The sequence below is a fragment of the Opisthorchis viverrini genome, assembly GCF_000715545.1.
Source record: "Opisthorchis viverrini unplaced genomic scaffold opera_v5_58, whole genome shotgun sequence".
NCBI classification, from domain to species: Eukaryota; Metazoa; Platyhelminthes; class Trematoda; order Opisthorchiida; family Opisthorchiidae; genus Opisthorchis; species Opisthorchis viverrini.
In genome coordinates, this window is record NW_008751716.1 from 71,444 (window position 1) to 84,005 (window position 12,562).

The 12,562-nt window shown below is 45.2% G+C and overlaps 2 protein-coding genes across 2 annotated transcripts in view; one reads left to right on the forward strand and one right to left on the reverse strand.

Annotated features, from left to right (window-relative positions):
* Positions 1-12,562, forward strand: part of T265_03901 (hypothetical protein) — a gene marked incomplete at both ends in the record, with an annotated part of 61,218 nt that overhangs the window by 44,194 nt on the left and 4,462 nt on the right. The window contains 4 exons of the mRNA XM_009168502.1: positions 2,162-2,269; positions 3,056-3,223; positions 6,476-6,831; positions 9,079-9,172. Coding sequence (XP_009166766.1) covers positions 2,162-2,269; positions 3,056-3,223; positions 6,476-6,831; positions 9,079-9,172 — 726 coding nt within the window. The remainder of the gene's footprint in view (positions 1-2,161; positions 2,270-3,055; positions 3,224-6,475; positions 6,832-9,078; positions 9,173-12,562) is intronic.
* T265_03900 (hypothetical protein) overlaps positions 9,778-12,562 on the reverse strand; it is a gene marked incomplete at both ends in the record, with an annotated part of 28,065 nt that continues 25,280 nt past the window's right edge. The window contains one exon of the mRNA XM_009168501.1: positions 9,778-10,038. Within this exon, the coding sequence (XP_009166765.1) occupies positions 9,778-10,038 (261 nt within the window). The remainder of the gene's footprint in view (positions 10,039-12,562) is intronic.

Genomic DNA, 12,562 nt, shown 5'->3' on the forward strand with positions numbered 1-12,562 from the left:
TCGGAGATATCTTTGAAAGTACAGTGGTCTTCTTTGGAGCAGGCACCAACACCGACCAAGTTCATCGGCTCTTGGGAAGTGAAGAGTTTAGTATCCACCCTCAAAGTCAGATCCATGAAGGATTTGATGATAAGATATAGAATATCCATTGGTGTAGATAGCATTACAGCAGCATTTCAGCAGGTGAGTGGCTCAGAAACTTAGGGTTCCGGACAGTTTCTGAGAGAAACTGCTATTTTCCGTCGGTTACCAGTCATTTTTATCACATACACGTTATAGTGACTTGTGAACCAGTTACTAGTTTGCATGTACATCCCGTCTAATTGAAATCAGTGGCGTTCCTGTTGTCAGTTTCCTTGCAGATTGATTGATTGGCTTTTTGGGTACCTCAGAATGCTTGCGGTAGGCCAGCACCAGGTCCCTCCCTCTTTCCCCTTTTTTCCGTACTTCAGGGCTTTGAACATAACTTTAAAATTTCTGGGTCTTTGGCTACACTGATACTGCTGCCTCTGACGATGATGATGAGGAATCAGAACTTCAATGTTAAGGCATTAGGAGGTGGTAATTAATTTTAAGTGGAAGAATTAAATCCACTTCTCAGCTTTCTTTTTCCTGGTTTTTTCGGGAAACGTACAATTGAAGAAAACCGGGAAAATCATGGGTCTTTTCCAGATAAGCCGCGCCGAAAAATTAAACCCCGCCACCCAAAAAAGATTAGAAGAAAGCGGATATGAAATTTGTACTTTTGGTTTTTATTGAAGAGGGTGAAATTGGGACATGCTATTAATAATTTGCATGAAAAGGTCCGTTTTTCGATACCTTTGCCTTCAAAAGAACTCATACAAGTAGCTGTCTACTAAAGATTGGTGTGTGCTGCATTGGCATTTAGTTTCCCGGCAGATCCCTCTGAAAATCCACTGCTGAGGAAGAACTTGCCCTGTGGGGTTTTTACGTCGAGATATTAGCGTTTCATCGATCTTGACGTGTAGAACTGGCCGCCGATCACTGTTGGAGTCTGCAAAAGCCGCCAGGCGCAAGCCTCGCGAAGAAAGTTCTTTCAGTCAACAGCGGTCACGTGGCTAATTAATGATTCTTCTGAACAGGATTTGATTTTCGCCAAATTTTTGTACCAGCGATAAATGAATAAGAATTACTGTCCTTAACACCATCCTAGACCGCTCCAGCCAAGTTCCTTTTCGAAGACCGATTTCTTACCGAAACTGTCTGGCATAAACGCTGCTGATAGATCACCCCGTGGCTTTGCAAATAACATATTGACGTCTCCTTGTCATGAACGAGAGCTGAAAGTGTCAGAAAGTTCCTTTAAGGTTTCACGTCCGAACGGGGAAATTTTTGCACAAAATGAGCCTAGATTCGGATAAGGAATTTTCATCAAAAATAGGTCAAGGTTGTGTGCGTACCTTGAATTGGAGCTGGCAAAAAATGGCGGGGCTTATCTGGTAAAAATCCAAAATCATCTCGAAATGCATGTACGACCAGAGTCCCGTTATCCTCTGCTGAACAGTTGTTGCCTCACGATGGAGGAGGTTTGCGTTGGGTTTTCATGAGAATCATGCGTTCCACTAAAACACTCCTGGATACCCAACCCTCGCTTCTACGTAATTCTTGATACTGGGTAGCATGGCCTCTGCTCTTGTTTCTTCGGATTACATGTCAGCTCTCAACGGTTCAAACACAATCTAATCACACCACGGGTGCTCCTTCGAACATGTCCATAGTTGCCAAACGAAACTAACGAGAACAGAACTTACGTACCACTCTCCCTGTACTCTAGCAATCGAGTTCTTGTTTTCCTTTTCGGTGCACGGTTGGCGGCAGCAAAGGATTTCAATGAGTGTCACAGGTACGCAGCACCAACTGTTCTGTTTGTAACAAGGTGGACGGAGCCGGTGACGAACTCGTAGTAATCACTGTGAATCCATTGTGTCTCCCTGAATCCTTCAAGGACTCGGAGTGGATTCCTCAGCCTATTTTTGTGTCGAGCCCTGCACGCTGTGCGACGACGAACTCACCTTCCTGGTTTAACTGTCCTTTTTCTTCCGTTGATGCTAGAACCGCATCGCTGTTGCAGTGTGGTTTCTTACTTCAGGATAAGATCGGATTTTTTTCACCTCATGTTTGTCCCTCCGCTTTTCAACAGGACTGCGACGGTCGTGGAGGGGGATCTGTTGCTGAAGAGACTCTGTATCACGTGGAAAACCGGATGCCCAACATCATGCCCATCGTACCGGTGGTTCGAGTGGAAACGGTATGGAATTCGGGTATCCACCGGTTATTTTTTTCAAAATAAGCTACTTTTCAAGAGGGAGTAGTATTGGTAAAAGTATTGAGTAAAAGACCACCGTACTTATGGCTAAGCTGAACCTTACACTATCAGTTACACAAGATTTTCCATAACAAATTCCGAAATACCCATGTCAACATCTGAAAGTAGAAACAAAAATCCCCCTGCTCCTGTCGAAGTACCATTCTCAAGGGAGCATTTTCAGTTTGCCCGTGCAAGCCTGTACCGAGTGGAGGGAGTCTAAGGAGACCAGGCCTCGGCTTAATCCATGAACGGCGTTTGCAACTTAATTCGGCCAAGATCTCGAAGAGACCACAGACCACCAGATCAGACGTGCGATTAAGTATCCACTTTCTTTACGGGTTGAGGACTTCTGCTTGGGTTTCGGTTACCTTTTTCGTATGCACTCACGCGTGTAGCTAGAGGCGCAATTCTCCGATTGTTTTGTGACCTTTGATTCTATGGTGGTAAGAACGTGACTTGTGACTCATAACAATTGTGAGGTCCGAAATAAATGGTGCATTTATTTTGGGTTAAAATAAAAACCGGCGACGCTTTCGTAGTGAACCTTTCTGTTGATTAGGCTCAAAAGTTTCGATCCCTTGGATCAGGCGCCAATTACTGGTCACTATAATCTACGTGCCACTAGTGGGCCCTAAAACCCTGTTTCTGGCACTCGAGACTGGCTAACACGAGGTCTTTTATTACCGCTACTGCTTACCGTCTTTGTTGTTCTTCCGCTCCTTTTAGCGCTCGTTGGATCGAACACAAATGGCAAATATCAACGTACAAGAAATGATCAGAAGATTGGAAGATGGTATTTCACAGGCTTTCAAAGACAACAGCACGAAGCTCATGATTGTCACCCTCACTTCATCAATTACCTCTCCGGTTTCTGGAGGTCTCCCAAGGCTATTGGTATGTACATGCTTGCTCTGCTTTGTTGAACTGCCCTCAGAAAACATTAATCTTGATTAAACTCAACGTTTCCGTAAAGGATAAATCTTTCCGGGCCAAATTGTTTCGAAATGACCTCTGTTATAATGCCACTTATCCGGGATACACAGCATACCCTCAACTATTCAGGGAGTACCAGTGGAGGTTGTAGGGAATTTCACATTCTTCGGCAGTTTTATTAGCTCTGACTGAAATGTGTCTCATGAAGTCAGTGAAAGAAGCTTAAACGCCCGAATCACGTTTGCTAATTTGCGTTACTTATGACGTCAAAAAGGCAAATCACTGGGTCTTAAGGGTCGCGTGTACCAGGCTACAGCAGGACCCATGTTGTTGTAGGGTGCGATAGGTCGCCTGTGAGGAAAGATCACTTGGGGCCTCTTCAGGTATTTAACCACGTATGCTTCAGAAGCGTTGCTGGTTTTGGATGGCGTCAGCGAGATGATTATAAAACGGGTATTTGGTCGTACAATGGATACTTCAATCGCGGAAAACGTCCAGCGTCATCATTTGCGGTAGCTCGGTCGTGTTTTGCGTGTGCCGGCACACCGTCTACCGAGACGATTGTTTTTCACCGTGCCTCCTTCAGAATGGCGTGAACCGCCAGGTGAACAAGCACTTCAATCCGAGAAAACATCCAGTATCATCGGATACGATGGCTCGGTCATGTTCTACGCATGCCGAAACAAAGTCCACCAAGACGAGTGTTGTTCCCCGTGCCCTCTTCAGGATGGCGTAAACCGCGTGATGGACAGCAGAAAGGCGTGAAAGAGATCACGAGGAGTTTGGGTGATATTGGTGTTGTACGCCTTCCAGGATGGGGTCCGCGTGACCCCATCTGTGCTTGGCTGGAGACGGTGCAAGAAATGGCGGATCGTCCAGGCCTAGACGACCTTAACGTGACTTTTTGGTTCGCAGTGCACCTCTCGACTCGAATTAGGTATCTCCAAACTAAACAGCACTCATCCCGGAAGCCACCATTTCTACATCCATCAGCATTGGCGGCAACATGTATGTCTGTGTGCACAGACAGACCTGTGCTCTGGCAGCCTGCTTGCTACCATCGTGCACCTAAATGGGAACGGCACTGGTTTAGATACCTCACGTGGGTGCTTGATTGCCGCCTCAAAATAATTTCCATCGGCTGTTTTACTAATAAAGGCGTAAAAGGCACTTCTTTCCGGCCCTCTGTAAGACTATACCAGAAAGAAACTGGGTTACTTCAGCCATTGGACTGAAGCCTCAGTTGTTTCCTGTTGACACAGTTCATCTCCAAGAGGGTTAGAGAGGCTCAGAATGAAAGGGTGCCACACGGATCAAATGTCAACTATGCACCAGGTTGACAATGAGCCCGAAGTATTGTTAACTCGAGTGTGTTTATTACTTATTGATCAGGTGACTGGTCTTCGGGCTTGACAATCGACGTTTCGTCACCGAACTATGGGAGATCATCAGTTCGCTGTGGTTGGGTCGTCTGGCGCTCTTTTGGGGCAAATCAGTAAAATCACAGATAAAAAAGCACCATGCCGAGGAATTTACCTGTTCAGAGTCGTGCACATAAATGTACGTTAGGCCAAATTCACCTAAAAGTCGAAACGCTTTCATGATTGGAGCGATTTTTTTTCGTAGGACTGTTTATATCATAGCGAATAATGAGAGTACAACGGGCCGAGTGAGAGACGGTCACAATATCACGTATTCCACACTGAACTGAGATGACGTCAGCACCGACAGTGAAAGCGCTCAGTTTTTTTTTACTCGGCCGATTCCAATTCGTTTCTTTGACCTTATGGATGGGAAAAATCACAACATCGGTGGGGATTCGAATCTAAACAGGGCTTTCCAGGATCACGTTCTATATGGTTTATTCATATCTATATTATAAGCAACCCGTACCGATTCAAACGTTTTTGTAGCGAAGTGCTAGTTAGTATTTGATAGAAAAGTACACGACGTACCCTATGTATCCTACCAATTCGGGTTATCTTTTGTAATCTAGATAAAAAATATTATTGGAGTTCATAGTGTTCTAATAGGACTGTTTGTTGGAACTATTGGAAATGAACTGTGTTGCGCCAGTGGAGCCCGCTTACCGCCGAAATAAGCGGATTAGAAAAATATTCATTAGTGATTGCCACCAGCCTGGAGATTTACCCCATCGCTTCCTTTGATCCCGGAAATGTTTGCGTTACAGTCAGAGCACTTCGACTCGAATGGAATGTTGAATCCTTGATACCTCTAGTGTTGGTTGAATAGTTTGATTCGTTTGTGATTCATTGACCGGTTCATGTATTTACTGATTTGACCAGGTCTGCTAGAATATACGTTGACGTCGGTAAATTTGGTCACATAGGTGGATGAGGCGATAATCCAGCTAGCGATGACCGGTTTTTTTTCGTTTTACCAGCTGACCGAATTGATGAACTGTTCACGATCGAATCGGCTGATTTACATTCTCCATGCTTGTTGGAACACACGTGGAAACGGTAGTCTAATGGTGGTAACCACCAGTAGTGATGGACGAGTGATACGATTGTGGTTCGGTGGTTGATGTGAAATTCCAGCCTAGTCGCATGACGTTATGAGAGTGAAGTCCGTGGAGAAAATGACCAACGTTGGTCGCGAGATACACCCACTTAATGGGCGAGTCAGATTGGTGTACAAATGGGTTTTCAGCAACCACTGTTAGGTTGTCATTAATGTAACAGCGCTGGCCGATGTTTTATTGCCCGAGCGGCTGTTGGCTTGGCGTGTCCTGTTGTGGAATTCGATCTTGTCGTAGTCTCTGTTTGTTTATCTGACAGAAGGTTTTCGCGCCAGGTTCCAGCGCTCACCATTGTACTGTGCAATCCGGCATACGTGATGTTCAACCTCATCCTCGTTCAGCTTACCTTATCCGCAGTTCGCTCTAAATCACGTTCTTGTGACAACTACTTTGTTGTTTGTAGAATTGCCATGGGAGAAGAGTCTCTCTCTCTCCGCAGTTCGCTCTAAATCACGTTCTTGTGACAACTACTTTGTTGTTTGTAGAATTGCCATGGGAGAAGAGTCGACTCTCTCTCTCTCTCTTCGTCCCTCACAGTTGTACATACACTCTTCAAAATGCCAATAACAGTGGGCGTCTCCATCACTCTAGACTCCACATAGGTTCTTCCATCTGTTACTTGAAACTACTCCCTTTCACGGGCCTTTTTTATCAAACACCCCTGATTGCAGAAGGACGTAGAACCTTCGGATGACCTTGGTGAAGAAAGTAACTTTGTAAAACTTGCTGACAGTGTTATGGAGTTACTGGAGCTTCAGCTACGTGGTTTGAACTTCTGGTACAAACTCGATCCACCCCCGGTCCATGGAGCTCAATTCGGTCAGGGCAAAGTTGATGGGAATGAGGCACTAAAAAATCTTGTCCAGGAGTACGGACGTCTCGTACGGGACATGAGCAGAAAGTTTGGCTTTTCGGTGACCCATTTGAACGCCGAACACTTACTTTATGGTCCTACGATTTCGATGGAACGACGTAATAGCACGAATGCTCCAATCACGCTACGACATCCTCAGATCCAAGCCCAGAAGTAAGATTTATCACGCTATTGTATTTCATAGACCAAGCGTTCACTAAATTACATGTACAGTTGATCATTCGGTATACTTCTGCCCAATCAAATACAACAGGTTAATCGTGAGCACCCGCACGAGGGGCGCGAAATGGCTCAACCAGTTAGAGCTCGAATTTACTGACTGGAAGGTCCGTGGTTCGAACCAGACCTCTGCCTCTCAACTTCCCCTCTCTAGGCTTGGGCAACCTGACAGTATCTCAGCCCTCGTGCTTCCTTCGGGCGGCATGGCAGCTGGGCACCGAAAGGGTGTTACAACTGAACGTTTTTTTTTTCTGAGCTCCCCCTTAAATCGTCGTGAAAACGAGGGCTGCTTGGATTTCAGTTGAGCTGGACCGTTCTTCCTACACAGGGACCAATCCAAAGAGAATTCCCTGAAGATTATTGTAATGATTGGCTCGCTTTCAGAAGAGATCGCTTCTAATCTACTTCTGTAGTGTGGAAGCGGTGTATGCCGTAAACGACCTATGACTCTCTGCTCTTGTCATTGCATCCTTGTAAGGACGAAAAGCATTAATATCAAAGCTTTCAAGAATTCAGTTTGCGCCGCAGTCATACCGGTAAGATTTGTTATGAAAAATAGCTCAGGTATTCTGCGTCGTCCTTATTTGACACTATCCTGCAGTTTCTAACGCTAGTTTATCTTCGATCGACCTGTTGGTAAACGAATGGCGGAGGTTGGCTGTTTGAGTGACCAATCTTCCCTTAGTTATTTTGTTGTTAGCTCAAGTCCCAGTTGCGTGTCACATCAGTCTCAAACACATCTTTCCGTGGTTTTCGGTCTGCTCGCCGACCTTGATAGTAGGATTGTATTCCAACTGCCAAGCTCGGCGAACAGACCAACAGCCAACCGAACTACCTATATTCCGCAGCATTCCCAACGTCTTTACGTTTTGTCAGCACTTTGCTTGGTGGAACTTGAGTATTTTACGGCTCGTTTTAGGCTATAAGTCCATGCTGTTAGGCCTTCTGAGAAGCATTGCTAACTGCATACATCTTCAATGACAAGCATCTCCCCTATCAAAGAACCGTGTATCAGGATCTTCCCATCAGTTCTAAGGTCACTGATAATCTGTTGGACAAATTTCCGTTTATTTGGAGTTAGCTCCATGCCACATCCATTCAAATAATCATTAATAAATTGTGCGAACAAATGGGACAACACCATACCGCATTTGATTTCATCCAATCTCATAAGTAGCATGCACCCTCGCCTGTCATCGCGACTCTCGTTACACACTGGTTTCTACATGGTTGAGCGTAATCTCCAGTAGATCACTCGTAGCTCGATACGAAGTTGGATTGACTGCAATGCATCTTATCCGTTTGGACAGTTCTTTTGACTTACTTTGATTTATGTAGTCAATGAGCAACAAAGACGACGAGCACCTTCGCCTCATTGTTTTAGAGAACTACTCCACCCTCAGATATGATTCTGATATGTGGACCGGTTGATAATCATACCTAACTGTTCATAGACTCATGGATCCCCATTGTCTTTCAGCCAGCGAAGTATTCCCCGTCCTCGACCACGGTACTGTTTGCTTGCTTCTCCGACAAACCACTGGCTGCTTTTGCTGCCCGTGCCTTCCTAACCCAGCTTGCCATTTGCTTTTATTGACACTGCTTTCGCCTGCCTCATACGGTTGTACCTATGCTGTTCTTTGCATGTGAACACTCTCCTTGAATTTCGTGTGCCGCGTGCAAATCATCGCTCTTTTAGAATTCCGTATTTTCCAATGATGGAACCAGACGGACGGTGGTGAACACGTTCCGTTATCCTTATCCCCACCGCTAACTTGAACGACTGCAGTGTGTCTGTGTCATCGTATACCTATCGTCTGTCGCACCCATAAAACAACAGGTTAGAAAAAGCGGTCTGTTGTACGGCTTACTTGCTTTCCCATTGAAACAGTGAAACACAAGCACCGTTTTGCCCCTGCCACTGAAATCTTTTCCCATGGTCCCACAAACAGAAAGAGCTAACTCTCCCACTTTCCCCTCCAGCGTTTAGCCGTGCTGTGCTCGTAACACTCACTCATAGGCGAACTTTCTAGTGTCATTCGAACCCCTGGTCAGGCAAATGGTTTTTAATATCCCACTATACAATCAACTTAGAATAAGCTGGCATGGCACGCAATGCTGCTTTTCTATTTCTGTTCTTCTTCCTCACTGATTATATCTCGTCTGTCATTTCACTTCCAGTTCTGTTCAGCCAAGCACGGCCCGTCCTTTTCCCTGCATGGACGGATCCCAGTTGCCGGAATCATGTTCCACACTGCGTGTCGATAGACATCGGGTGAGTGTCAAGTTGATATCAACATCACTCACACCACCCTTCTTTCAAAAGTTTTCATCGCCACATGTCACCATCTGCTCGATAAACTAATCTGAATCAATGAATGCCGATGCATTGGAAGCTTAAGATCTGCATTCAGAAGCATTCAGAAAATTCACTTCTATGGAACCGTACAAAAATACCAACCAATTTTACCTCATTTTCTGCCCGTAACAAAGTCGCCCTCAGTCCGCGTTCTGCTCAGTCCTGAAAGCAATATCCCTGTGTCCTTAAGTATTACAGTGAAGTACTTAAAGGGGCAAGAGGCCCGCCTGTCTACTTACCTTGATGTTTGAAACCGAAAAACTGTCCATATCTCGCAAGTTTTTGTTCTCTTTCTTCTGACCAAAGTGATCTTCGTGAGCTGGGATTTATTAGTGCACAGATAATGATAGTCATAATGCAAATCAGAAGGCGAATGTGCACTAATAGAAGTTTTTAACATGGTTGCGACACGTATAAAAATGAATACAATGCGAAATGGTAGCAAGTCAAAAAGGGAACTTATCGTATATGAGAGTCCCTTGGTGGAAGTCCGGACGGCGGGAACGTGTTTTTCTCCGCAGCTAGACTGCTACACGTACTCCATGGTTGTCCGTGGACCTGTGGAGAGGTTGACGTCCTGCTCCCTGTGCGCGCTCGAGTCTGTGTCTTGACTGGGTTCGGTTTGCCTTTATGTAGGTCCCAGTGCGTGCATGTGGGCGCGTCGGCACATGAGTGGTTGCTACGCTGACTAGGCGCTGCAGACAATCGATGTCCGGTGTCAGCTTAATGCGACGTGTTTGTGCGTATGAGAAAAAAAACAAGCCTCGCGATCCAGTGAGCGACTGTGAGTTGAGCAGTCAAGTATTTGGGTGACTGGGTCGCTACAGATTCTGTGTTCAGAAATATGTTTTCTCGTCACCATAGTATCAGTTGAGGGGCTCTGACTGCTATTATTGTCCCACTCTGTCCCACAAAATATGTATCCCGCTGCATGATGACCTTCGATAAATACACTCATTTGCATGTCGATTTGGGTTCAGTTGGAAAATAAGGTTGACGGAAAACTCGGGAACTGCGCCTACCTGATGAGCCCCAAACCGGTTGAGGGCTGTCAGAGAGTTTTCAGCAACCTTGTAAGTAATTTCCTGTATGAAAATATATTGCGATATCTCGACTATCAAACCTACCTAAACATGAGGCGGCCTTTGTGCAGCACATTCATTTGAAGAATATCATAAACGAGGGATTCATTAGAGTCTCCCATGAGGACCCAGTAAATGAGTGTGTTTGTCGAGATCTGTCCAATTTGGGTTCAAGTAGAACATATGGTTGACGGAAACCTCGGGACTGCGCCTACCTGATGAGCCCGAAGAAGGAGAAACCGGCCGTGGGCTGTGGAATAGCTGTGAGTTGTGTATTTCGCTCATGTCGTGCAATTTGGGTTCATGTAAAACATAAGGTTGGCGGACACTCTGGGACTTCGCCCACCTGATGGATCCCGAGAAGGGAGAAACTGGTTATGGGCTGTCGATGAGATTTCAGCGGTCTTGTAAGTAGTTTCCTTTATGGCTTGTCCTTATTCTCGCGTCATTAGCTCACCGGTAGAGTTTTTGTACTCTTGAATGTTTGGTTTGATACCTTTGGTACCTTACAACACGGCCCGAAAAACGATGTGTGAAACACCTATCCAACCACCTGTGAGTGAATGAGATATTTACTATCCCAGAGATTTGCAGGGAGAAGCAATCAGTATCTGGAGCTGGATTGTAGGAATTTCGTGCCTTGGAGTCCCGCCCCTTTACAGTAGATACACATTTGTGCATTCTTCAACCCTCGTCTACTCAGTTATTGGACGCTTCACTTTATGCCTCTGTCAGAATGGAGCTGCCGCTTGGACCGTTTTTCACCCTCTCGGTGATAGCAGAAGTTGATGAACCATGTCTTTCGTGCCTCCAAGGCACAAAGTTATGCTACGAGACATGCAGTCTGTCAACATATCTCTAACAGTTCAAGTAGTGTCTCCAAATTTGCGCTGTATCCGGGAGTAGTATGACTGACGAAGCCAACGAACGAGTATCAACGGCCAAAATGGCTTTTGCCAATGTGCAACACTTGTGGCGTCAAAAAGGCATCTCACTGGATCTCAGAGGATGCGTATGTATCAGATTGCAATTTGGACTACATTGTTGTACTGCTATGAGATTGGACCGATTCGGGCTCAAGATCTGAGACGTCTTTGGTTGTTTGACCACCGATGTCTCAGATCTACGGCTGGATTTGAATGGAACCGAGCTGATCAGGAGACAGGTTTTTGGCGAAGCATCCAACACTGGAAGCTAAGGCGACTGGGCCATGTGGTACGAATGCTGAGTTGTTGGCCGTATAGAAGAGCGTTGTTTTCCGTGTCTAATTTGGATTGGTACGGACCTGGAGGTAGACAGAATATAACACGACCGAACGGGATGATGTAACGAAAACTTTTTTTGCTTCTGGTGCTGTTCAGCGTCCAAGGTGGGGCCCTCCCCGTGCTTGGCTGGAGACGCTGAACGATATGGTGGCTAACCGATATCAGTGGCATTCGTGCTATCAGTTCTGTCAAAATTGTCTGACTGGGTGTTAGAGTCAACTCAAGGTAGCCCTAGATCCCTCTTCCTGCTCAATTTTTCTTCTTCCCATCATAAGGATTTACTGAAATAAATTGACATGGTTGTACGGCAGTGTTCTCATCTGGTGTTGCTGTCAATGATGATGGTTTGCCGGATGTGTACTTGAATCGAAACAGGAATATCATCGGGTGATTCACTAAACAGGAACACTGAACACATGACCTTCAGTCAGTTGCGCAATGACTCTCCAGTTAATTGTCGTTATTAAAAATACATAAGTACTGTCCCTAGGACGTAAAGCGAAGCAAATTTTCGGTTTTCCAAACGGATTTGAGTTATTTTTAAAAATGATGAATTCTCATTTGCTTAGTACACTTCGGTACACAAATAAAGGAACAAATGATTGACGAAACTTGGCGATTTACTGAACGTTTCTGTGGACCAAGAACAAAATTTTAACCTGAATAAATCTTAAACGTTTAGGCTCTTTCCGTTAATTATTCTCACCGGCGTTCCAGGCCGATCGTTTCCGAAGCGTGATGAAAAACGTAATAGTGAAAATCATATTAATGACGGCTAATTGAATCAATTCCCAACTGCTTTCAGAACAGACGGGAGAATTTGATTCACCCAACTGTGATCCCGGATGCGTCACCTTCGTCCTTTATATGAAAATTCGCACTACCTTCATTCCTACTGATGTATCGAAATCCGTGGCAAATCAAAACAAAACAACGAAGCAAGTTAAAGATCAAACAAT